Source organism: Leptosomus discolor, chromosome Z (genome assembly GCF_034619465.1).
Source record: "Leptosomus discolor isolate bLepDis1 chromosome Z, bLepDis1.hap2, whole genome shotgun sequence".
NCBI classification, from domain to species: domain Eukaryota; kingdom Metazoa; phylum Chordata; class Aves; order Leptosomiformes; family Leptosomidae; genus Leptosomus; species Leptosomus discolor.
The window spans coordinates 36,924,428-36,950,477 of record NC_141419.1 but is presented as its reverse complement, the minus strand read 5'-3'; the positions used below and the strand labels follow the sequence as shown (position 1 = coordinate 36,950,477).

At 40.4% G+C, this 26,050-nt stretch overlaps 1 protein-coding gene across 1 annotated transcript in view; it reads left to right on the top strand.

The window, feature by feature from the left end:
• The first annotated feature begins 8,530 nt into the window (after positions 1–8,530).
• LOC104347232 (guanine nucleotide-binding protein subunit alpha-14) overlaps positions 8,531–26,050 on the top strand; it is a 79,747-nt gene continuing 62,227 nt past the window's right edge. The window contains exon 1 of the mRNA XM_086479829.1: positions 8,531–8,651. Coding sequence (XP_086335955.1) covers positions 8,531–8,651 — 121 coding nt within the window. The remainder of the gene's footprint in view (positions 8,652–26,050) is intronic.

Genomic DNA, 26,050 nt, shown 5'->3' with positions numbered 1-26,050 from the left:
CTATCTATAATTGGCCTGAGACCATCAAAGAAGTACTCTGGTAACTACCAGGTCTTCCTTGAGTCTTTTCCCAGACAAAATGGTGATTTATAACATGAGCTTTTGTGTCATCAGGTTAAGAAAATGTGAATGAAGAGCCAAGAGCATAATGCATATTATTCTATTATTTCGTGAAACATATGCTGGTCACAATCAGATGTAGTTTAAATCCGATTTACGTTTGAGGGAAAGCAATTTAAATTTATTTCATTACAGATCTTATTAGCCGTAACAGTTAGCTATTTCAAAATGTTCTGGGCAGAACTTAGAACACTTGGCATTGCTGTTTCTTTACCAGTCATCACTCAACCTGATAGCACATATGTTTCTCCAGCTTTGTCTGCCATTTTCGATAATCCGTTTCTCTCCCAGCTGAGTACATGTTTTTTTTTTTTACCTAGAGGTAGATTAGCCTTTTTTCTCCTGAAATAAATCAACATGAGCAGGAGTTGGCACTACTGTTGACATTATCAGCAGCTCTAATGTTTTCCATGGTACAAAATAATCAATGTGTATTTTAAACACATTTATCTGTCTGTTTTAATTTTTAAAGCCAAACTTGCTTTCACATATCATGTCTAATTCTTGTTGAATATTTACTTCCAATAGTTTCAGAAACTTTGCTACTAATTTCCCAGATTATTTGTTTTCTTTACTTGTTTCAACTGAAGGACTCCAAAAGCCTGTCTTCATTAGTGTTTCTCAGTCTTGTGATAATTAAAATGAGTAGGCAATTATCTGCTCTATTTCCACGGTCTGGTTTGCAGAATTTTGTATTTTGAACATTTGATCTTAAATGCATCAATGGTCTTTTAGAGACCAGGCTGTATATTCATAAAAGGCAGCATTCATTTTTGATAAAATCTGTTCACAGCTATTGAAAGGTATTGTAAGCTCTAGGCCTTTCCTTTCATCTTGATACTGTCAACCACATTAATTCATGCTTACTACTTTCCATATAACTCATGTGCTAAAGATAGGATTTGAATTCTTTTCCCAATATTTTATGTGGGTTTTTTTCAATGGGCACAGATACGATTCTGTTTTGTTCCTAAGCTGTTCCTTCTAAGTCTTTGAAGATATTGTTAGGATAGAATTCAAATCCTACTGTGATATAAAATTTCAGTATTTCCTTTAACTCCGGTTGCAGCTTAGATTTTGCCAAAAATTCATTCACTCAACACTTCAGACTCTATTTATTTCAGCTATCCCTATTTGAGTCCTTTAAATGCTCTTCTTTACCCTTTTCTACAAACCCAGTTTTATATTTTAACAGTAGCTTTCAAAGCGCTTTGTTTAATATGGTTTAAAACTTACATATGTTGATTTTTGTAACTTGGCCTAACTTGGCTTATACGTGGTGGAGTGGTTTACAGGAATGGAGCAGATGTATTTGATTACAACCTCTGCACTAAAAAGAAAGCATAAACCAGGCTGCTTGGCATGCTCACTTGGACACACCTTTTCTCTGTCTTTAGTACCTGATAACTCAAAGCTTTGAGGATCTTAAAGGAACAAATGTGTTAACTAAAAAAACCTTCAAAGCTGGCAGAATTAGAAAGTGAAGGAGGAAGGATGTTGTAAACCATTGAATTAAACAAGAATACAAGTAATTACTCTGAAATCTCCTCGTGATAATGTGTTAGAAGATAGTGTTCTGGGGAATACGAAGCTAGCCAGTAAGAAACCATAATTCCTTTTCTAAAAATTATGTGCAGGAACTTTTAAAACACAAAATCTTTGCACTCAATCTAAAGTAGCCTTTTTAAAAACTGAGTTATGATGAAGATTAGTCACTGGACCAGAAGCCAGTTACTGCAAAGAAACCTGTAATAAAAATCTGTTTAGAATCATGAATTATTTGGGTTGGAAAAGACCCTTAAGATCATCGAGTCCAACCATTAACCTAACACTGCCAAGTCCACTACTAAACTATGTCCCTAAGCACCACATCTACACAGTTTTTGAACACCTCCAGGGATGGTGACTCCACCACTTCCCTGGGCAGCCTGTTCCAAAGTTTGACCACTCTTTCAGTAAAGAAATTTTTCCTAATGTCCAATCTAAACCTCCACTGGTGCAATTTGAAGCCATTTCCTCTTGTCCTATCACTTGTTACTTGGGAAAAGAGGCCGACACCCACCTCACTACAATCTCCTCTCAGGTAGTTGTAGAGAGCAGTAAGGTCTCCACTCAGCCTCCTCTTCTCCAGACTAAACAACCCCAGTTCCCTGCATTCATTATGGGCAAGAGAGGAGAGTTTCCAGAAGTAATCTCTGTACCTGGTACTTCAAAAGTCCCAATTTACCAAAGCTAGGGAAAATTATGAATGAGGTTCGGAATAAAAATGAGCACAGAGTACTCTGCAAAGAAGCACCACAATTTTTAAGAAATCTATTAGATCAAGAAAAAAAGATTCAATAACAAGACAGATTTGAGTCAAAGTTCATCTTGACTCAGTAGGAAAGGGAAGGGAAAGGAAATGTAACATACAGAAAAAATTAAAAAGCTAGTTATCAGTCATAGGAGTTCAAAGGTAGGGAGTACAGAAAATGTTAAAGGGAAGTTTAAATACCAATGGCTCTTAAGGATAAGGTGGCACCAAAAAGGCAGATATTTTAAAGTACACTGGAATATATTAGCCACCTACCTTGTAGGTCTTACATGGTGTTACCCAAATGATAAAACATGATGATGAAGACATTATGGAGCTGTCATACCAGACACTGATATCTTGTATATGTCTGAAGTGAACATAGTGAGGTGCTCTCATGTGAGCACAATTAAGTACTTTCTAACCCAGTTGTAATTAGAGATAACTGTGAATAGTACTGAGCAGGAATTAAAACAGGCCTAGATAACTTGCAGCCAAAAATTCGGAGGAGGTCGTGTTCTGTTTGATGTGAAATTTTAATAGATCATTAACTCCAAAAGAAATACCAGAAGACTGGAACACTGCTGCTGTTGTGCTACTATCAGCTGTAGTTTAATTAATTAGACACTGCCATCAGTCAGCACAAGTAAACACCCTGATAAATTTTCAAAAACTTCTGCCTGAATGTTACTGAATGCTTTATGCTAAACTGAAGAACAGGACGAGAAGTGATATAATCAGGCTTCCTGTTCCAGCTCTTCCACAGTCATGAAGTGATCCAGTGCAAATGGATTCTTTGCTCTCTTGCCTTTCAGATAAGGGTGGTGAAGCACAGGAAGTAAAAACAGTTCAACTAAACAGACTTTTGTGGGAGATATAGTGCATTAATTTTAGTGAAGTTTAGACTACACGATAAAAGATTATGTAAAAATGAAAACATTTATTCTATTTTCCCAACAGAAACGTGTATTTTTTCCAAAACATGTTTTAATCCAGTATGTTTCTAAGTCCTTCTTTGAATCTGCATTTATTTAATGTGTTTTTATCACCACCATAAGATACTTGAACCTGACAGATTTTAAAGACTGCTGTTAGAGCTCATTGCTTTAACAGAGGGTGATGGGTTTAATTCCTCCATAAATACTGAAACATTTAACATTAATTCTAATTAGCAGTTGTAATAGTAAAAATATGGATTTCTTTCCTCATACAACAGGATTGCAGGCTTGTAGTTAAATGTGCATTAGCCTCTTTATTCCTACACACCGTAAGCCTTCACAAAACACAACATTAGTAAATCTTAACAAGATGAGATTAACCTAGGATGCAGTTAAATTAGCGATATTTGTCTATGATAAGTCTCAGACAGCTGTTAGAAAGAAACCTGAGCTGCTACTGCTGGTTGTTTTCAAAGTATTCCTACTGCAAGGACGAGTTCTGCCTTCTGCGGATTAGACTGGTTTGTGATTTTTATCCAATTAATTGTTCACTTTCTAACTGCTACTTTAATCGGTGTCCTTTAACCCAGGCATTTCTATTGAGAGGTAAGAGTATATTAAGTAATGTGTACTTGGAAGGTGGTTGAATCTGGGGTATTTTTCACTGCACCGGTATTTGGGGTCATTGAACCTGTCAAACTTGTTTGGGCCAGTAAGAAAGTTTCTCTGAGTCTGTTCCTTTTAAGGAGTGCAGCTACTGTGAGTTACCGAGCACTTACATGCACAGAGTACACAGAGTAGCAAAGAAAATAAACAAGTCAGCAGGAGTGAAACTTTATCACTGTGTAAAATAGCAAAACAAATAGAAACTAAACCACCCACCCTAAAGAGAAAGGCACATGTGACTGTTGGTGCAAAATCGAGTTTATTTTATTTTGAAATATGTGTAACATTTGGGGTCTGTTTCTCTTTGAATCTCTGTATCCTACATAGCTGTCTACTCTTAAGAGAAGTGGATATAAACCACTACGAAATAAAAATCCTGTATCCATTTTTCACAGGTTAAAATGACCATGCTCTACGAATGCCCAGGAAAAAACAGATTTCTCATTTTTTCAGTACTTCTTGAGTGAATGACAGCAGGATTTCCAGTGCTCTTCTACTACTGCTCTCACTCATAGTAGGTAAGAAATAGTTAAGAAAGAGTGTATACGTAATTTAGGAGTAAAACTGAAATATTACTGGTATCAAGTATTCTGCCTTGAAGTTCTCTCTCCATATCAACTATGCCCAAAAAGCCACTGTGAGCCATTGAAAAAAAAAAACCTTTTTAAAATAGCAAAACTGAAGTAACTTCCGTCATTGAACCTACTTTGATAAGTTTTTGCTCATGTTTTTTCTAAAGCATGATCCACCCTGCTTCTACACTCTATGTAAAGAACATACCAAAATACAAGGTTATGAAACATCTGAAAGTTCCTTCTACTATATCTGTTCCCCAGGTTCCTACTTCTACCCAAAACCACAATATCAACTCTCTTCCTGGTTGTTGCAGAGCATAGTTTCTTGGTCATTTTAGTTGGTGCCCTCCTGATCTGAAGATGATGTTCACTCTCAAGGAGGCATAACAACAATGAAAACCTGATCAGCAGGAAAAAGCAGTATATGATTTTGTGTGCCTTCACTCTCGAAGACTAACAATGTGCAAACAGAAGAAAGCTGTTTTATGATTTTGTAACAAGATATTCACTGAAAATGACTTCTGACTGTCCTCTGTGAGGTCAAACATAAGTACCACCACACTTAACAAAAAGGAGTGATTTAAAACTTTCCCCAACTGCATGCAAGCACAGCTTTTTCAGCCACTTTTCAGCAACATGGGCATGTCAGACAATCAGATGTTTGAGTTCTAAGCATTTTTACATCACACCAGATTTTTAACATTCTCAAGCCTACCCTTAGCAAAACATACACTTTTTTAATGGGCAGAATTTTCACCACTTATGTTGTAACTAGCTCTCAAGAAAAACTGTACTGACACCAACCTTTTACATACCCCTTAGTTTTTGGCAGCCTTCTCAAGATTGTTAGGAGTTCATACGCCTGCATCTGCGGGAGTGGGCACACCTGGTTGATGGTGGATCAGCCAGAAGCACTAAAGGCAAATGTGCTGGGTGCTAATAACTGGTCTAGGAAAAAACACTAAGTCTTACTGTTCTGCACAGCCTCTGGAGTGTAACTTTTAATAAAGCCTAGAGGCTGCTACAGACAAAAGTGTCTACCAGGTACTTTGAGTGGTTGTACTCTCTTCACCATGAGAGATGCAGCAGCATTTTGGATAAAAAAAAAGCCCTCAGAAGCTCAGTGGAAAATATATATGGCCTTGTAATCTGCACAGTTCTATTAGCTACAGGATAATCAAACTGTAAGCAATGCAAGTTTATTCAAGAAAGCAACAAGCTGGAAAAAATAGCTGTTGCATTATGACATTTTGTTGTTGTTGTTATTGTTAAGGGATCACCGATGAGGGAATTGGGAGTCTCCTCCGTTGAAAATGCCGTTTTTATTGATGCTTCTTAAGTGAGCTGATGTAATTCTGTGGAACCATGGAGGGAAAACCCATGCAGTATAACCCTGAAAACTCTTCTGTAGATGTTTATTTTCGCTTGTGAATAATGCTAATGAAGGTAAGAGATAGACAGCAAGAATAAATTTGGACTTTGATTTTTTTCCTTGGAAAGCCAACCCTAATGTGGGAACAGAGATATGATGTGAATTTTCAAAGTTGTCAGCGTAGTGGGAATTGTACTGCTGTGTACACCTTTCTGTAGTTCACCAAAAAACCCTTATTCTGACACTTATCTCAAACTGTACGTAGTGGTCGTCAAATACTATTAGACAAGGCAAATATTTGCTTGCACTAGCAATGAATAACATAATTCAGAGAAAAGTCACATTTGTATGAAACTCCAGGATCAGCAAACTCAGAAGATCCTGACTCCTTTAAAACCTGCCTGCATTCTTTCTTATGTCAAGAAGGTATTCTAAAAAGTTGCTATCACTGAAAAGTACAAAAATATTTAGTTTTCAAATTATGAAGCAACTGCTTTATAATTACTGGCTGTTATGTATTTAACTGGTAAAGTTAGAGACAATTGATTTTCATGGACCTAGAAATACAAAGCTTTGATTTTAAAAAATGTTTTACATTTACAATATAAATACGTGTAACTGCCTATGGGGAAGAAATCAACAAACCAACCGCTTAATTGTGTTTAAATAGATATTTGGTTACCTTTCTATTTTCTAGTAGTTTCAACTATTGCTGTTGCATAAACTTAGACTCAAAAGCTTGTTGCTTGTTATTAAATGCATTTAAAACTGTAAGTTCAAAGGTTTAACTATCATTATGATGTTTGTTTTCTTTAGAATAAACCAGTAGAGAAAAAAATGGGAGGATGACAATGTAAAGTATCAAACTCTATGGCCAATTTGGACATGTGTGCATAGAATGCAAAGCTAAGAAAAAACTTCAATAGTTTAATTTTTAATGCATACTTGGTGTTAATTATAAACCTGAGGGTCTAGCTCCTGTGCAATAGATGTTTCTTTCCCCCCTCGCCCCCCACCCCCCCTCCCAAAAACAACAGAAAAAAAGGCTTTCTATGCCTGAAATAACCTTGAGAAGAGATTTAAAAATTATGTGCTGATTTTGCAAAACTTCAGTAGAGTTTGGAGGTCACAAATATCATGTTCTCCACTGTTGGCAAAGTTGTAGATCAGTCTCAAACTCTGGGACACAGAGTATGATGTAGCAGATGCATCCTAAAACAGCTATGGAGATGATTCTGCCCAGTGAACAGAAGGGGCTGTTGTATTTGAACAGTTGTATTTGTAATTTTAGCACAGGTGCCTATGCAGCTCTTTTGCTTCGGCGCTACAGTAGTCGAGCAGCTTGCTTGCAGTTCCAACTGTTCTGTACTAAGTCAGTGCCTTCTGTATTAAGGAAGAGCGGTCATGCCTTTTGTAATAACGCTGCTAATTGCTGTGTACCTGCATGACCACAGACCTTGAACTACCTATAGCAGTCAGAAGCAAAGCAACTGCTGCCTACCATGAGACAGGGCAGGCTCCCTGGACGTCGTCAGGGCGCTTGAAGCAGCCCCGTGTTAGTGCTTTAGAGCTGCTCTGAAGGATGCTCATTCTACTACTGCAGGCGTGACTTAGACGTGAAAGGTTTTCCAAGACGGATTCCTTACAAAATACAAGCCAGTAAGTTAAATGCTAGACTCAACTCCGTAAGGAAGGAGTGAAGTAATTCGAAAAAAACCCTCCAAGATTAAAACCAGACGACACCAAAGGCTGGCATGTCTCCCTCCTTTTCACAGCTTCCATCCTTGTTGAGAGGCAAAGCTGTTATGTGGGAAAAGGGAAAGCACGCCCCGGGTACGGGATTTTACAGCACCAACCCCTCAGGCCGCCTCTCTGCCCTCTGGCGGCCTCAGGCGGGAGGAGACAGCGGGGCGGCCGCGCGTTGCCTGACCGCAAGCAGCCCCGCCGCAGGCAGCCCCCCCGCCGCAGCCACCGGCAGCCCCCTCGCCGCAGGCAGCCCCTCGCCGCAGGCAGCCCCCCGCCACAAGCAGCCCCCCGCTGCCGCCGCCTCAGGCAGCTCCCGCCGCCCACCGCAGCGCGCACCCTGGGGAGCCGAAGGTCGGTGACAACAGCTAGCCTCCCTTTCGCCTCTGGCCTCCTGACTATCGCTAATGGGTGTGTGGGGTTTGGTTTTTTTTAGTTATTCTGGGGGCTTGTGTGTGTGCAATTGAGGGTTTTTTAAATTTTGTTTTTAAGTAGCCGGCTTCCTTTGCTTCCCGGCCAGGGCACCCGGCGCGTCGCAGCCTGTAGCGTGTCTCCCTCCGCCCCGCAAGCTACCAGCGGTGCGGGAGGAGGGTCCTTCCCGCCCCGGCGGAGCAGCCTTGGGTCATCAGCCAGCGGGAGGAGGCGGCACCTGCCGGCTCCGGCCCCGGCCCCGGCCCCGTGGCCTCTCCGGCGGCGGCAGCGGAGGGGCGGGGAGGCGAGGCGGGCCGGGGAGGCGAGGCAGCCCCTCGCCGCGGCGTGGCGCGGCTGGAGGCGGCTTTCCTCCGCTCACCTCCGGCAGCGGGAGCCGGGGGCGCCGGTGGCCATGGCCGGCTGCTGCCTCTCTGCCGAGGAGAAGGAGTCGCAGCGCATCAGCGCGGAGATCGAGCGGCAGCTGCGCCGGGACAAGCGGGACGCCCGCCGGGAGCTGAAGCTGCTGCTGCTGGGTGAGTGCGGGCTGCAGCCGCCCTGCTCGGCCCGGCCGCCTCGCCTGCCCCGGGGCGAGGAGATACCCGTCCCCGCGAGGGTCTGCTGGTGGGGGGGGGTCTCCTGCCGCTGCAGGCAGCGGCTCGTTTCAAGTTTCAGCCTGCGGCAGGGCTGGGGAGGAGTAGCAGCCGATTCTCATAGCCCTGCGGGCGTGGTTCCTGCCCGGTCGGTTTTCTTTCGAGAGAACCCAGGTCAAGCCCCAGCGTGCCCGGGGGCATGGGCAGGCCGTGGGTTACGTACGGTGGCGCCGCGGTGGGTGAAAGAGAACAGCGAGCTCAGGAAACGGCACTCACGGCTTACCCTGGCCTGTGGCCTGTCCCGTGCCCGGGAGAGCACGGTGGTGCCTGGCGCTGGTGTCCCCAGCGCCGGGTTGAAGGCCTCTCGGTGCGGGGAGAGGCCGTACCAGCCTGCCCGGGCCTGCCAGCTGCTCCTGTCCGGAGCCTCGCACCTGAGGCATCATTTCGTACATCATCAACGACTTGACTTTTTCAGTGCGTGCTGTTTCACCGGTGGTAGTTCAGCTTGGCGGAGGTGTTGGTGGGAGCCCTAGCACAAGTGAAGTTGACAGCTTTAAGCCTTTCTAGCTGTTGCTGCTCCACGCAGGTGCCAACACACACCTACGGTAGGGTTCCTGCTGCTCTGATATCGGCTCGAGGTGGGGAAGCTCAGCCCACATCGGTGGCTGAAATAAAACAAGAAACTTGAAGCTGTCTGATACAAAATGTTCAACTAAGGTGAAGCAGCCTTGGTTTAGGAAAGTTTTATTTTTCTGTGGCAGCCATTTGTGCCCAAACAGTTCCATGCAGGAGCTCTTGGGCATCAAAGCTCCCAGTGTGGGAACAGCTTCTGTCACTATAACCAGTGCCAGAGAATTCTGTGTCTGTAGTGCAGTGAGTCGGTGAGCTAGTGCTACCGTGTGCTAGTGCTAACACTCCCTCGCTAGGGACTCTGCCTTCATCTCTGCTGCAGAATGGTCAAGATATAGCAGCTTGCATAATGTACCTCACCAAATAACCAACAGGCTTCAAACAGTACATTTTTAGGAAGACCGAACAAAACTGTAGCTCAGAAACTAAGTTTAAACAGGCTGCTCTCAATGTTGAATTACAAAATGGTAATTTTAACGTGAAACTGATCTAAAAAAAAATGGAAACCCAAAATACTGACTCACCCTTGGTGCCACGTGTCTGGTTTGCTATTGCCTTTGCCTATTACCTGTGTAGAAATCTGTGGTTGACTGATATAACAGTCTAAGTTGATGTCTGTTGGATTTTGCAGTGAATGTTTATAAAGATAATAGTTGTCTGTAAAAAAAAAAAACCCCAAAACTAAACACACCTCCTCTAGTGCAAGGTTTTATCTGTGCTGCTGATGTCTCAAAAGATTGTGAAATAACTTTTATTCCAATTTGCTTTTCTTCAGTATAATGCTCTACCTTTATGCAATTTAAACGTTAAAATGTTTCCTGTTTTCACAATTTCTCCTCTGTTTGCTTTTGGGATATCGCATACTGTGCAATGTTGCTTTGCTTTAACTGAAAACACTGTGGATGTTTTTCTATATTTATTTACCATTTCTACCAGGAACAAAGGATGAGTGTGAGAACAGTTCAGTTTGTTTTGAGAAACACAAGACTACCAAAAAACCCACCACAAACAAGAAAACTTACCTTATCACTCAGTTTGTGTTTTTTCATATCGAAATAATTGTAAAGCACACCTTCTCCAGCTATATGCAGCAGTGTACAGCTATGGCTATTGTGTGTTGTGCACAACTGAAAGAATTGTTTTGTGGGATAGGTTGGCTGTTTAAATGTAAAGCAGAATATACAAATAGTACTTATAGTTCAGGGTCAAGCATAATTTTGTAAGTTTTTGAACAAGAAATAGCAGATTGGTAGTGTGATTTTAGTGAAAGATACAGGAAAGTAAAAGGAAAGAGAGAATGTAGTAGTTAAATCTTAAGGAGCTGCTACATCTAGAAACTGAGTTCATATACCTTCATATTGGAGATGAGATGAAATACATAACCGAGGGTGGTGTCCTTAGGTCAATCCTGGCTGCATCCCTGTGGACAGCTTGGTCAACATTGTTGAGTCGTGGTGGGGAGAGCCCATGGGGGACCAGCCCTGAGAGGCTCAGTTCTAGAGTTGGCTTTCTGCAACCCATGAGCTATTTAGATGAAAAGATTTTTTCACAGCTATCTCAATGGAAGGCTTTTGTCTAGCTGAAGACTTAGGTTTGATGGAGAAATTAGAGAGAAGTCCCATGTCCCTATTAGCCATGAAGTCAAATGAGGCAATTGGGTTGTTCTGAGGGCACACCTGTCCGTTACAGTGTTTGAGTCCAAGTTTAAAATTATAAACAACTGTAATGTTAAAACTCTAAAGGGCAAAAGTAAGTTTGACTACTGTCTGTGTTCATCCACTGGTTCTTGTTGCTTCGTAGTCAGCCTCTTCTTTTTAAAAAAGTACTTTATTTTCTTGTTGTAATGCAAAATCATCATGGAAGACCTCAGGTGGAACAATAATCTTAATCACTCGTACAAAAAGACTACAAACCTGTTGAAGCAGCAGTATGCTTTCAGAGAAGAGACCTTTCAAAAACACTCATCTGTGACAGTACTTACAGGTCTTGGGGGAATACCAAGCCTTTTTTGAGACTGCCTGCTGCAACAAACTAAAACTTCATTCTGACCTAGGTGGGACATTAACAGTATATGTAATACTGTAAGGAGGGTAACTTGTTTATGGTAGTAACTAAGATATTTTCTTGAATATGGATGTAACCATGAACGTCCAGATATTGCAAATATACTTTAGAAAATGTAATTTGAAGCATCTAGTTCTGTTCAATAAAAAGTAAAAATGTATCTTCTTGTCTGGCAAATTGAGCAGTTCCTTTAGTCTTTTACATTACAGTAAAAAAGGTGATTATTCTGGATTACTATCCATCCAGCAATGTTTTGTCATCCAAAAACATCTTTAAGGAGTGATGCAAGAATGGCATAAACATGACTTCTCTCCTTTCCCCTGCCTGGTCTCTCAGCTTCCAACTGCTCCTGTCTTGGGAGCTTCCTGAGCCACGTGGGGATTCTGAGTTTTTAGCAGCTCTCAGTGGATTCCCCTTCCATGCATTCATCTAGCATCCTTCTGCCATCCACAGCATCTTGTGGCAGGAGGTGGTCAGCTTACCTGTGTTCTGTGTCAAAACCCATGTCCTTTTGGTTTTGATTGGCCTTTTTCTCTTATTTAAAAACTCTCAATATTTGTTTTGAAAGAGATAACAGACTGCCGGTGCCTATTCATCCCACCCCATGCCTCTTCTGGTTTTACAGACCTGTTACATCCCTCTTCAGCCATCACTTTTCCACGTTGAAGCAAAGAAGTGATCTTTTTCTGTGCTATGCATGTACATGGCAGTGCTGTGCTCATAAAGAAGAGTATAAAGGGGATTTTGAAATCTTGATTCTTCTTGAGACATATACTGGGAAATGGCTAGTTGTTTTTTTTTGTTTTTTTAATAAAAAAAAAACCCCATTGATTTTCATTGTTACCCTTCAATATCTGTTTCCTACTCGCTTCGCCTTTTTTTTCCTTTTAGTGCCCCCCCACCTCGTCAAATGCATCAAGGTTTCCTTGTTGACAGTGGTTTCAGGCTTTGGATAGAGCTCGGATTGTTCCATAGTACTGAGGCCTTTTGCAGAATGGACCCAATTGCAGGCATTATAGGTTCCTAAGTAAAGACCACATTGAAAAATCGTAATTAAAAGGGATTTGTTGCTGGGAGAAGTGGGATTTTTTTAACAAAACCAAAATAAGTTTAATGGCTAAGAGGACTAATGTTGTTTTCTTTTCCTGGTAGCTTATTAGAAGACATAATTGGTAAATAAATACTTACATTATGATTGTGAATAAAACTTCAGTATAAACCTCTAAGCATGGGGAAGATAATGCTGCTCATGAACACATGTAAGCATCAGACTGTGAACTGTGGGGGTAAGCTCAGGTGGTCCTGCTGAACGCCCAGTGAGGCTATCTCAAGTGGATTTTCTTCCAGCCTGTATCATTATAATGGCCGGGTGTGGAGAGGGTTATGTTTGACAGGCAGTCCGTTCTCTCTGGGAAACCATGTTGGGATAGAACAGCTGCTCTTTCTAGGGCTCTTATAATGCGGAGAGATGCATTTGGGGGCAGTAATCCACAGCAGTTTGAAGCAATGGTACAAAGATGGTAGACCTGCAGTACATTGACTCCTGATTGGAAGTAGCAATATCTCCAACCAGACAAGACTGTGACAGGTATCAGTGGAGTAAGATTGTACTTGATCAAGGTAGTGTCTTTTTTTGAATTAGAAAAACTCAGTGCACTTTAATAGTGAGAGCCTGCAGGGCTGAAGGTAGACTGGTCCCTGGGTGAACGTGCTGTGAGGCAAAACCAACCATAATTTACTCAACTCAAACATTTGCTCGGATTTTTACCCATCAGTATGTATGTCAAGACGGTAATTTTAGTTGAACTGGATTTTATTTCTGAGAAAGGTATGTTGCAGCTATCAACTGATAATTCATGAATTCTCCTTGTATACCTTTTAATTAAGACAGCCTTACTGCTCTTTGAACAGTTCAAGTCTTTCTCTTGACATTATCATCGTGCAATTTAAAATGTTTTAAGGATTGTATTAAGATAATATTCCTTTGCTTGGAAGTTTAGCAAAATGATCATTAAATGCCAGGGCTTTGTGCCAAAACCATTTTTTGTCTTCACTGGTGGTTCGTTGAAAATGCCAATTATTTTCCAACTCTGTTATGCTTTGTGGTTTATTTTGGGAGAATTTAACTGTTGTGCTTCTAGTTGACGCCATCAATATCAAAACATCAAAGAATTTTTTTTTTTCAAACACTCAAAGGGATAGCAGTTACTAGACAACAAGTAGCAGTTGTTGTTAAGATAAAACAAGCACAATGTTTTGAGGAGGGAAAGGACCACACAGCTTTGTTGCCTTTGGTTTTGTATTACCTGGTATACAAACCCCATGAAGCCTTACTTTGGGAGGGGAGAGATTAGTAGTGAAGAGATGAGGACATGATCTGTTAAGAATGTTTGCTACCTGTAAGGTCCCAAAGAAATAATCCCCTGAAAGAAACAAAGTGGCCTCTGTGCAATTCTTCTGTAAAGTGATATCTTACTGTTGACCATTCTGGCTTTTTGGAGCGCTGTCATTTTCCGAGATGGCTGATGTTCATTCTTCATGTTCCCTGGAGAAAGCAACAGAACAGAATAAGAGAGAAAATGTAATTGTTTTTTTTTTTTCTTCTGTGGCTGCTATCATAAAGGAAGATAATTTAATATTTTTTTAATTTCCTCCCATCTGGCCTTGTTTCCAAAGGAAACTGATACAGCTTTCTTTGCATGCAGAATGCGTGTTGTATTATCTGGCATGTTGGAAGTTCACCTTGATTATGTTACTTTTCTCTGGCTTCAGTTTGTTTTAATGTACTTATATATTGCTTTTCTTTTTTTTTTTTTTTTTAATAATTTAACTCCTTTAATCTTCATTGAAAACCTGTTGCACGTAGCTGCCTTTGCAAAGTAAGTTTTTGGGTCAATATCGTTGAAAGACAAAATTATGGGAAATTTTTTTTACAGTTTGGAGTCAGGCACCAGATATTTCTAATTACAGTACTTTACAAATGTATGTGAGTATTTTCCTCCTCAGTGGTCTTAAAAGTTACTTTTAGGCTTGTTTTGGAGGGAGCAATCAACTTGTTGATGTGTCCTGAAGGCTCCAATTGTTTATAAACCTGAGCACTGAGAAACCTTACTTGAAACATGTTTCTGGGTTTCTGCTCAGAAGGATTCACTCACAGCTGACAGTGTGTAATGTTGTGCAGATTACCACTTTCGATATGCTAAAAATGAAGTTAAAAGTTGATTCAAGTAAATAAAATCTCATTCTAAAATTAAAATCTGATTACAACAGTAAATCTGAGGAAAGAAATTACTGGTAAATAATTCATTTTACCCAAATACTTTACTATTTTTAGTCAGTAAATTGATCTAGCCTGTGATTTAAAGGTCTTTGAAGACATCTTTTGATTTCTTTGCTTAGCAGATGACCAAAAAAAAAAGTGAAAAAATCAGTCATATTGATAATTTTTGTCGCTGAAATTTCCATTCTTTATCATAATTAATTGCTGAAACTTAGAAGTAGCTCAAAAACTTTTTTTGTCCTATGTATTTTATGTATTTTTAGCTTTGTCTTAAGTGGCCTTTGAGCTGTCTTTTATCTTAATACTTTTATGTAGTTGCTATGCTTTGCGTGACATATGTTGCCTGTATAAAATTGTTTAAAATTAGATGAAGGTTTTGTAGATATAACTTTATTTGCAGTATTTCTTGAAAGAGTAAGCTAACTTTTCAGTATGCCTATCAGAATGTGATTTTCTACCCTTGTCCTTTTCCACTTCTCAGATGTATTTCTTGATGTTTGACTGTTGACTGGATCTCTTTGTTTCTTTCTTAAATAGCGACAGTAATCTGCTTTTATTTGTCTGAAATACTGTGTCTTATGAAGCCTTCCATCAGTTCCTATGGAAAAGAGGTTTGCAATATCAGTGCTAAAAGTACTGTAAGATACAGTTGAAAAATGCATATGTCAGCCTGTTATGAAAAAGCTGTAAAATTTGAGTTTATTTACATCAGAATCATAGAATGATATTACAATTTCTTGGATGTTCCAGTTTCTACTGTTACATAGTTAACCCAGAGTGATAACTGCAGCATAGGAAACTTTGAAGTGATTTTTCCATCACTTCTATTTGCAAATTTTGATATGAGTTGAAAACAGAGCACAGAGAGGGAGCATTTTCCACATAAAGTATATACACTTCAAGCAAGTATTATGAAAAGAAGTGTGAAAAAATGTTAAATGGTAAAAAGATAATTATGTAGTTTTTCCAGTCTGTGCTCATGTTTCAGATATGTTAAAGTTACCGGGTTTTGTCTAAAAATGAAGGAAAAAGGAACGAGATTTGATAATGTACTTAGTACCTTGTTTCTTTAAGTTTCGTTTTAGGAAAATTAAATTTGAGGCCTCTTTAACTCAGGTAGTACAAATTAAGTATACATGCTCTTAAACAAAACCCAAAACATAAAGGCCAACCTCATTAGCTGTGATTTTGCTTCTGTTTTCTCAAGCGCTCCTTTAAAAAAGGTGTCCTTTTACAGTTGATTCAATAGTCACTATTTTGTAAATTTCTTCTAATATTCATACTCTGCTAATAGACTCATCATATGAAATAACACAGGGGTGATTAACTTTCTCTAGTGTTCTGAACTGTAAATAGGAAAACAACCTGTGCCTGAAAATGGATTGCTATGTTTCTTTTCTTGGTGGCTGGAGAGAGTAGGATTTGCTATCTGAACATATCTTCTGCTGGTGGTAGTGGTGACTGTCTATGTATTTTAAATTAAACCAAATGATTTCTTTCAAATACATTTACACTGGTTCTATTTAATCTGCAATTTTATCGGCTCAAGCCTGTAGTTAAGAAAAAAAATTGTAATAAGAAAGGAGTTCTGCAGCTTTGTAGGAATCAGTTCCTTCTGTGTGAGAACACTATGTTTTTCATTTCACTACTGGCAAAAATTTTGTGAATGATAATGTGGGAGATGATGCTATCTATCTATCATATTGCATATTCACTTATGTCCAGGCTTTCAAGCAGTGATGCTCTTTCTGGAGGCAGAGCTCTTGGCACGTAATGCAGGATTCTGTCTTGAAAACTATCCTTTCCAGATGATTAGGATTATAGGATGTTTTCTAAATCAGTAGCACGGGTAAGCATATCTTTGCAAAAACCTTTGTGCACACTGACATTGCTGTTCTTTTATGTTTATCTTCTGTCACCATTACGGAATTTCAATGTGATTATGTTAGGAAGTTGGATTTAGCTTAGAGAAACATTATTCCAGCTTTCTAAGAGAGATTTGTGTGCGCTTGTAATTAATAATAAATATAAATAAATAAATAAAAGTTAATAAAACTTCATTAAACTTCAGGAATACATTGAGGTATTTTGTCACTGACGTTCTGTTGAGTTCCTCAGTACTGAAATAACCATTTCTACTATGAAAGTACTAGTTTAATGATGACACCTTTTTCTTTCTCAATGTTGAGCTAGAGCTGAGATAGCAAATAAAGGTATCTCCAATAAGCTAGCTTCAAACTGAAGGAATTCCATGGAAGAAAAAATTCTTGTAAAATAATGTTAAAATAAAAAGGAAGAATGGGTTTGTAGCTGTATTCTACTTGTAATGTTTTGTGGTTCCACTGCTAGTCCTGGGTCTCCTGTAGGTAATTTCTTTTAAATGTGATTACTTTTCCTAGTGCTTGCACTTGTGCCCATCTTTTGCTGAAAAAACATTAAGAACTTTATGCAGAGCATCTTGGAAATATCTGTAGTTAGCCACTGGGGTGGGAATTGGATGGAACAGTAACTGAAAAGCAAAACCACTTTAAGTAAATAAAAATGTGTCACAAAATAAGCCTTTTTTTAAAAAAAAAAAAACCAAAAAACCAAAAAAACCCAACTTACAAGTAAATACTTTTTGGACCTAAATATTTCCAAGATAAATATGCTAAGCACTTATCCATAATCATAATATATTTTTTTAAAAGCAGGTAAGTTTCTAACCCCATATATTTTCTTTGGTAGGAAAGGCCAAACAATTAATTTTAGCCCTTAGGACATACCCAATTCACAATTCCTAGCTTTGTGTTTGAAATGAAAACGTGTTTTGTATAAAAAGTTGGCATTCATTACCCAAGCAGGAAGCTTTTGTGCTTAACTTTGTGCTATTGTTAATTCACGATCTGAAAGCCATGCGTCAGCCTGTGTTTTTTCTGAGGTAGCACCTTCTGTAACACTGTGCTGTGTAACCTCCGAGCAGGAGCTGGTATCTCTTACTTGACAGACACATGGGGGTCCTTAAATGCTAGCATAATGGATGTCAAGACAAGGAGTCTGCACACCTGTGTTTGGGAGGAGTTCCTGCCAATCCCGCAGTGCAGAGTTGCCACACCTTTACTCTGCATGTGTGTTAGTATACTGTAGTGTACTGTAGGTTCCCAGTGTCTCTGGTGGCTAAACTGTAGCAGTTATTCTGTCACTCAATGACCCCTCCCCAGTTGAGAAGAGGAGTTGGGAAAAGGAGGGGAGATCTGAAGGTTGAAGCAAGGACAAATGTTATGAAACAACAAAATAAATAAAGTATACAAATTTATACTCAGCCTAGCATGACTGGCCCTCAAGGAACCCCCAGTAGGACCCCACAGCAGCTCTCTCTCCTCAGCAAACCTTCCCCCTTTATAATGACCATGACATTATGGTATGGGCTACCCATGTAGATAACTGAGGTCAGCTGCCCTGGCTGACTTGAAACTGCCAACAGCCTGCCTAGCATGGCTGGGCTGCGATTCTATCCCAGCCAAACCAGGACACCCAGTCACAGAGCAGTGTGAAAAGTGAGTAGATGAAAGCAGTTTGTTTCACTGGAAGTTTTCGCTGGTTATTAAACTTTTTTTCCTTTGGTGACTTTTGCGTTGTCAAGCCTGTTAAATTCTTTCCCAGCGCTTTACCTGCAAGTTCTTGCCATCTGCATGTGTACAGTCACCTCCCAGTAGTGCTGTATCGGCAGGTTGCTGTAAAGTGACACCTGAAAAGTCCAGTTGTTACTGCTCAGAGAAAGAAGAAAGGGAGTGAACGTGTTGCTTGAAATTACAAGCAGACCTGAGCACTGGCAGTCTGTCCCTGAGATTAAATTGGTCATAATTTCCCATGCAAAAGAGTTGAGGCCCTATAAAATCTCAGGATGGCAGTTCATTTAGGGTAGGGCTGCCTAACATCCTGTTGCCTCACGAGGCAGAGAGATTTCAAACTTTGTTCTTGTTTTGAAATTGTTTACGTGCTGAAACTCCACATAAATGAGTTAAAGCCATTTCTAACAGATTGAGGAATATGATTTCTATACAATATCAGTAGGACCAGTGAACCTTAGGGGAATTTAGATGTTCAGGAGACGTGAGAGCTTTTTTTACTTCAGGGTGTATTTTTTTAAAGAAAATTAACCATTAAATGGTATGTTTTTAAAGTGAAGCAGTCTCTTACAAAATTATTTTTGATTTTAACATAAAATAGTCTGTTATTGTACTTGGTGCAATGTATTCTATTTAGTACTTTTAAACTTAATGCAGCAGAAACTTCTTTTCATGTAAAACCAGAAAAATTTAGTTTCAATTTTGAAGTTGTTTTATTTTATACTATTTGTTGTGCTTTTATTTGTGGTTTTTATCAATGCAGTCTTGAACAATGTTTGATATGGTAATCACTCACACTTTAAATCCTGCAGTCCTTATCAGCTAATTGTTTTTCATACCTAGATGTTTGAAAATCCCAGTTTAAGTGCCAGGAATGATAAACAAGTCATCTTTTGGGAGCTGCATGTTACTCAAGTTTTTTATTTGGCTATGTGGAAAAACAACTGGTGTTCTGTGAAATGCAGACTGAACAGAGGAACCTGCATAGTACTTGTAGTCTTTTCATTGCAAATCATGTATGTAAAATATTTCACGCTTTTGAGTTTGTATCTGAGGTAGAGGTGCACATATTAAATACAAAACAGTATTTCTGGTGTATAGAGGATTGATAGAAGTATGGTGATGATGGCAAGGGAACAGTATTTCACTGGCACGTTTCAGACCTTAATTCAGGTGTTTTTTGATTATGATCCGTGAAACCAGATGAGATAGGGAGACATGTATTGATACTCTCAGCATCTAACATAAAGAACATGTAATAGTTTAATCATAGAGGTCTGATATTTTGCTGCTTTGGAACAGATTAGGACACTGTATATATCTTATTACCTTCTGAGGAAAATACTGTGTGTATGACCAAATATACTGTTGTGTGAGTCTATTTTGTAATTATTATTTTCTAGAAGAGCTACCAGGCATTTTGGAGCTCAGCACTTTTCTGCTAGTAACATTTGCTGTAATCAGGCTGTGGTTTTGACCTTTTGACAGTTTTCATGAGGGCCAGTCTCAAGGAGATCAGTATTTATTTTATCCTAACTGTGTGATTTGTGTAAGTACATATCCAGCATCTGTTAAAGCAGTTGAATGGCTTCCACTGTGCTGAGTATCTGATTTACCTAGTAATTTACGATTGCTAGGAATAATTGTGTGGTTATATGGTGGAATAGAGTACACATTTTATCACTTCTTGCTTTGTATAACTTATCTGTGTAAGAGTTAACTGTGTCCACATGTGCAATTCAGGGAGATGTGTGGAGATATTTTTTTCATGCTCGTGTATAATAAACATTTAATTCAAGAATCATTCTTAAGTGTCAAACAGACTTTTGGTAACAGTAGAAATATTGTCAGAAACTCCTATGAAGGATGCTTTGATTAGATGGAGTAATTGTAACTCAGGTTACTTAGCAGCTACAGAAAACTCCTGTCTTAGTATAGGAATATATAAATCATACTTTAGTACTAGTATGATTTTTTTCTCAGAACAATTTTGCTTGACTACCTTTTTGAAGTGGCTGCTCCTTTATGACTGCTCTGTTTTGATGGGCCACCCATTGAACTGTTATCTACCTCCCTGCCAAATGACTGCAGAAGTAATCTTTATCAAATGTACCTTGTCTCTTAAATTGTTGTTTGGCTATATATCTGTTGTTTCTGGGTTTGGAGTAGAGTTTTGTAGTTGTTTCTTAAGTGCTATACATAATGTATATTGAAAAGATTAGCTATAGACTTATTATATATAACCATATGGGCCTGTATGGGTCTGGAGGCTGTATTTTTCTTCACTGCAAACCATAACCTCTAGATCTGAGTTACAGTCATTTCCTGAGGAGGATTAAAACTCTGCATTTCAGGAACACTGATTTTTTTCTTCCCTTTGTCTCTTTGGTAAGATCCATCCAGCTGTGCTCTGTTTAATACAACAGCCACAGGAAAGGAAATATTAACAGGTTGACATATGTTTATATTCTCTGTGGGCCAGGGTGTAAAAGATAATTCTTACTGTGAGTTCTTTTTGGGGAGGTGTGGGGGCATCTATTGCTCTGCACTTTGAGTTCAAATGTTCAAATAACTGTTTTGTTTTCAGGTTAGAGTGGTTTTGATTAAGCTCATGGCTCCAAATACTGTTTCGTTTTTTTGCCAGTTTTCAAAGATTTATATTATTGTGTTTCAAATGGATTTATATTATTTTATTTGCATGTTACTGGATACAGTCACCTTTTAAAGTCCCTTAAGAAATTTGTAATAGTTTCTTCTTATACTTAAATCTTTTGAGAAGTTTTTCAGCCTCCTGAGTGCACCTGAAAAACAGTTCCCTTTCATAATATAGCTGTATTTCTCGGCTAAGGTGTAAGTTTGCACAACACCCTCTATCTCACTATTAATCTTAGTATTCACATAATAAAAACAAGTGTTCCATGAGGGCTTTCAGCTGTAAAAATTAAGCTTAAGAAGGGTTCAGTACCAGTAGCTGGTTTTTGGCTCCTGCTTAGGTTCTTAGCATTAAGCTCTTACTCTAGTTCTTAGTTATGCCCTGCAAGATCCTGGCTTCTTTGAAGTTTGACGATGGTTGTAGGTTCAAAGCCTAGGTCTCAGCTTAAAAGTTTGGTGTTAGCAGCTGTGGAGAATGTAAGTATGCACTTAAGCCTGAAGGAAGGATAAGTATTAGCTCAATGTGTACAAGTGTTATATAATTTGACACTTTAATTTAGTGATCAAACTTGCCATTGTAGCAGTACCTATTGGGATGTAAGCCTAAAATGGTCTGTGAAATGGCGAGGGGTATGGTCATAAGTGGTTGCAGATGGTTGGACAAGCATACACCACCATGTGGTTCTGGCCTCTTAGACAAACCAGAGTCATTGTCAAGGAACTGCAATAGCAAATGACTGTGACCAATGTTAGATCCACTGCAAAAGCTCTGGTTTTGATACCAGTGCACATAGAGTCTCACTGAAAAGTTGTGTGGCATTTGCACCTCGAATGCTGTGTGCAGTTTTGGGCCCCTCACTACAAGGAAGAGATTGAGATGCTGGAGCGTGTCCAGAGAAGGGCAACGAAGCTGGTGAAGGGCCTGGAGAACAGGTCCTGTGAGGAGCGGCTGAGGGAACTGAGGTTGTTTAGCCTGGAGAAGAGGAGGCTGAGGGGAGACCTTATTGCTCTCTACAACTACCTGAGAGGGGGTTGTAGTGAGGTGGGTGTTGGTCCCTTCTCCCAAGTAATTAATGATAAGATGAGAGGAAATGGCCTCAAGTTGCACCAGTGGAGGATTAGATTGGGCATTAGGAAAAATTTCTTCACCGAAAGGGTTGTCAAGCATTGGCGCAGGCTGCCAAGGGAAGTGATGGATTCACCGTCACTGGAGGTGTTCAGAAAGCGTGTAGATGTGGCACTTGTAGACGTGGTTTAGTGGGCATGGTGCTATTAGGTCGACAGCTGGACTTGATGATCTTAGAGGTGTATTCCAACCTAATGATTCTATTATTATTCAGTGAAGACTAGCTTGAAATTGACTGCATCTAGTAAGTGCAGTCTATTCTCATCTGATCTGCTGCAGTACTGTATTGGGACCTGGTTCGTTAGGTGCAGTGATATGGTTCTCTGGGGCTGGGGAAATATTCTGGTCCCAAATCAGAGATTTTGGAGATAGGGACTGGATGTTGGAGAATGGTGTTCCTTAGAGGCTTGCGCTTTTTTTTTTTTTTTTTTTTTTTTTTTTTAGCAGCTCACTACAAGCAGCAAAACTAGGAAAGATAGGGTTTTCACTAGCCTAAATTAATTCACGTTTTCTTTCCTATGGTGTGCTATGGAATTTTAGTAAGGTCTAGGTCTGGTTCAGACACTTTTCCTAGCTAACCTCATAGAAATGAAGGCATGACAACAAAAGGCATTTGCATATGTACAGTTTTGTGTATTGTGTGTATGCATATGCATACGTACACACAGACCTCAAACAATGGGTGCTGGTCTTGGGGGCTTCTCGCTTTAAAGCTCTATGTTTAGATCCAAAGCGATTAGCTTCAAGGATGTCTTACACTTTCAAGAAGTGGTTGGAGAGCTTGCTTGTGTATAGCAAATAAGTTGCCACATTGAAACCACAAACAAGCATGGGCTGCTTTTGTGTATTCTGACACAAAAGCCTGAACTGCAATAAGGAGATTACTTGTGTGGGAGCAACCTCAGCTCCAGAAGTCATGCCTACATGGCGGCTGAATGGCAGGGTATTAGCTGAGGCATGGTGGCATTCAAAAATAACTCTGCTACTTCTGATGTGAGGTACTAAGTCAAAACTGTTCCACTGTGTACACTTTTCTGGATGGATTCTCTTGGTATGTTCAATTACCTGTAGCAGCAACAACTTGCTAACTGAAGAAACAGGACTCTCTGGATAGATTAAGGGTCTGCTACAGATGAAATAGCAAGAATATCATCGTCTACTTTTCTTGGCTCTTTAAAAATAACTTGGGAATGATTGCTTTACGTTTCTTTAGCCTTGTAAATGGCTACCAAAATTTTTTAGTTCCTGGTGGGAAAACTGAAAACTGGAAACTATTATTGCTGTTTGTTAAAAATCAGGAAAAAATACTCATTTTGAATACAGATTTTGTTAAATTTATTGTTACTGGTTTCTGAAGTTTTCTATAACTCAATGCAAAGACAATGCTTATCAGCTTGTTCTTGCAATGGAAGATTGTCACAGTGTTTGAAGCTTGCAGTTGTAAATAATGTCTGTCATCTATGATGTTAAAAGTTTGAAGCTATGTAAGGTAACTTGCTTATATCTGTATTAATGTGGTGTGAGTATGAATTTATCCCCATCCATCTCCTCTTTCCAAATAGTATTTAGAAAAGAAAGCTGTGGAGCTACTGATTCAGGGAGAACAAAAAAAGTGGAGGAGGAGGACAGTCTTTATAATTCGCAGTTAAGATTAGTATGTGGGTGTTTGACGAGTTGGTTTGTTTGGTTGGTTTTTGACTACCCACAAAGTTTGTTTCTGACAACCCATAGTCTTACTGGCAGACTCCAAAATGCCTACCTGCTATCTTTTCCGATACAAAGTCAGTGGTTTTAGCCTTTTTTGACCAGCAGTAACTAGATAATAATGCTAATAAACCAAAAATCTGTAGGAGAATAATAGAAGATCTGCAATCTCTGGTCCAAAAGTCTACACTGAATTTGGGTGGTATGCAGAACTGGATGCGCAGGTCTGTGCTTTGATCCCACTCAGCCTCTTAGGAGACTGTTTCCATTTAGTTACAACTCCTTCCTGTTCTGTCCATCTCCCAAAGCTGTGCCGGACTGGTGGTGTTCAGGTACTTCTCTTGTCTTCTTTGTGACCCTAGTAGCTTTTTCAAACTCTGTATTATTTTGGCTTTAAAAGGCACAGTTACTGAATGCCTTCTTTGCCTCATTCTTTAATGTTAAGGCTGGCCCTCAGGAATCGCAGACCCTGGGGGTAGGGAAAGAAGTCTGGAGAAAGGATGACTGCACCCTTGGTCAAGGAGGATTGGATTAGGGATCATTTAGGCAAACTAGACACCCACAAATCCATGGGCCCTGATGGGATGCACCCAAGAGTGCTAAGAGAGCTGGCAGATGTTATTGCTAAGCTGCTCTCCATCATGTTTGAAAGGTCATGGAAGACAGGAGTAGTCAGCATGGATTCACCAAAGGGAAATCATGCTTGACCAACCTGGCAGCCTTCTCTGATGGCATGACTGACTGGGTGGATGAGGGGAGAGCAGTGGGTGTTGTCTACCTCGACTTCAGCGAGGCTTTTGACACTGCCTCCCATCACATCCTCATAGGGAAGCTTAGGAAGTGTGGGATAGACGAGTGGACAGTGAGGTGGGTTGAGAACTGGCTGAAGGACAGAGCTCAGAGAGTTGTGATCAGTGATGCTGAGCCTAGTTGGAGGCCTGTAACTAGCGGTGTTCCACAGGGTACTAGGTCCAGTCTTATTCAACCTATTCATCAGCGACTTGGATGAAGGGACAGAGCATACCCTCAGCAAGTTTGCTGATGACACAAAACTGGGAGGAGTGGCTGACACACCAGAAGGCTGTGCTGCCATTCAGTGAGACTTGGACAGGCTGGAGAGCTGGGCAGAGAGGAACCTAATGAGGTTCAGCAAGGGCAAGTGTAGGGTCCTGCACCTCTGGAGGAATAATGCGCCAGTACAGGCGGGGGGCTGACCTGCTGGAGAGCAGCTCTGCAGAGAAGGAGCTGGTAGTGCTGGCAGACAACAAGTTGACCATGAGCCAGCCATGTGCCCTTGTGGCCAACAAGGCCAATGGTGTCCTGGGGTGCATTAAGAAGAGTGTGGCCAGCAGGTCGAGGGAGGTTCTCCTCCCCCTCTATTCTGCCCTAGTGAGGCCACATCTGGAGTACTGTGTCCAGTTCTGGGCCCCCCAGTTTAAGAGAGACAGGGAACTACTGGAGAGAGTCCAGTGGAGGGCTACGAAGATGATGAGGGGACTGGCACACCTCCCCTACAAGGAAAGGCTGAGAGACCTGGCGCTCTTTAGCCTGGAGAAGAGAAGACTGAGAGGGGATCTTATCGATGCTTATAAATATCTACAGGGTGGGTGTCAAGTGGATGGGGCCAGGCTCTTTTCAGTGGTGCCCAGGGACAGGACAAGGGTCAACGGGCACAAACTGGAGCACAGGAAGTTCTGCTTGAAGATGAGGAGGAAGTTCTTTCCTTTGGGGCTGTCAGAGCACTGGGACAGGCTGCCCAGAGAGGTTGTGGAGTCTCCTTCTGTGGAGATATTAAAAACCCATTGGATGTGTTCCTGTGTGACCTGCTCTAGATGAACCTGCTTTAGCAGGGGGGTTGGACTAGATGATCTTTAGAGGTCTCTTCCAATGCTTGCCATTCTGTGATTCTAAATCATCATCGAACAACTTGAACTAGGCATCTCCTGTGCGGTACTTCACAATAGCAGGTGTTAAGAGTGTATGTCTTACGAAAGTGTGAACTAACAAAAGCAGGAAAGTCCTTACATTGCAAATGTAAGGTCGACCCCCTATCTGTCCTGGTGCATGGGGTTATTCCTCCCCAGGTGCAGGACCCTACCCTTCCCCTTGTTAAACTTCATCTGGTTCATCTCTGCCCAACTCTCCAGCTTGTCCAGATCTCACTGAACAGCAGCACAGCCCTCTGGTACATCTGCCACTCCTCCCAGCTTTGTATCATCAGCACATTTGCTGAGGGTACGCTCTGTCCCTTCGTCTAGGTCATTGATGAATATATTGA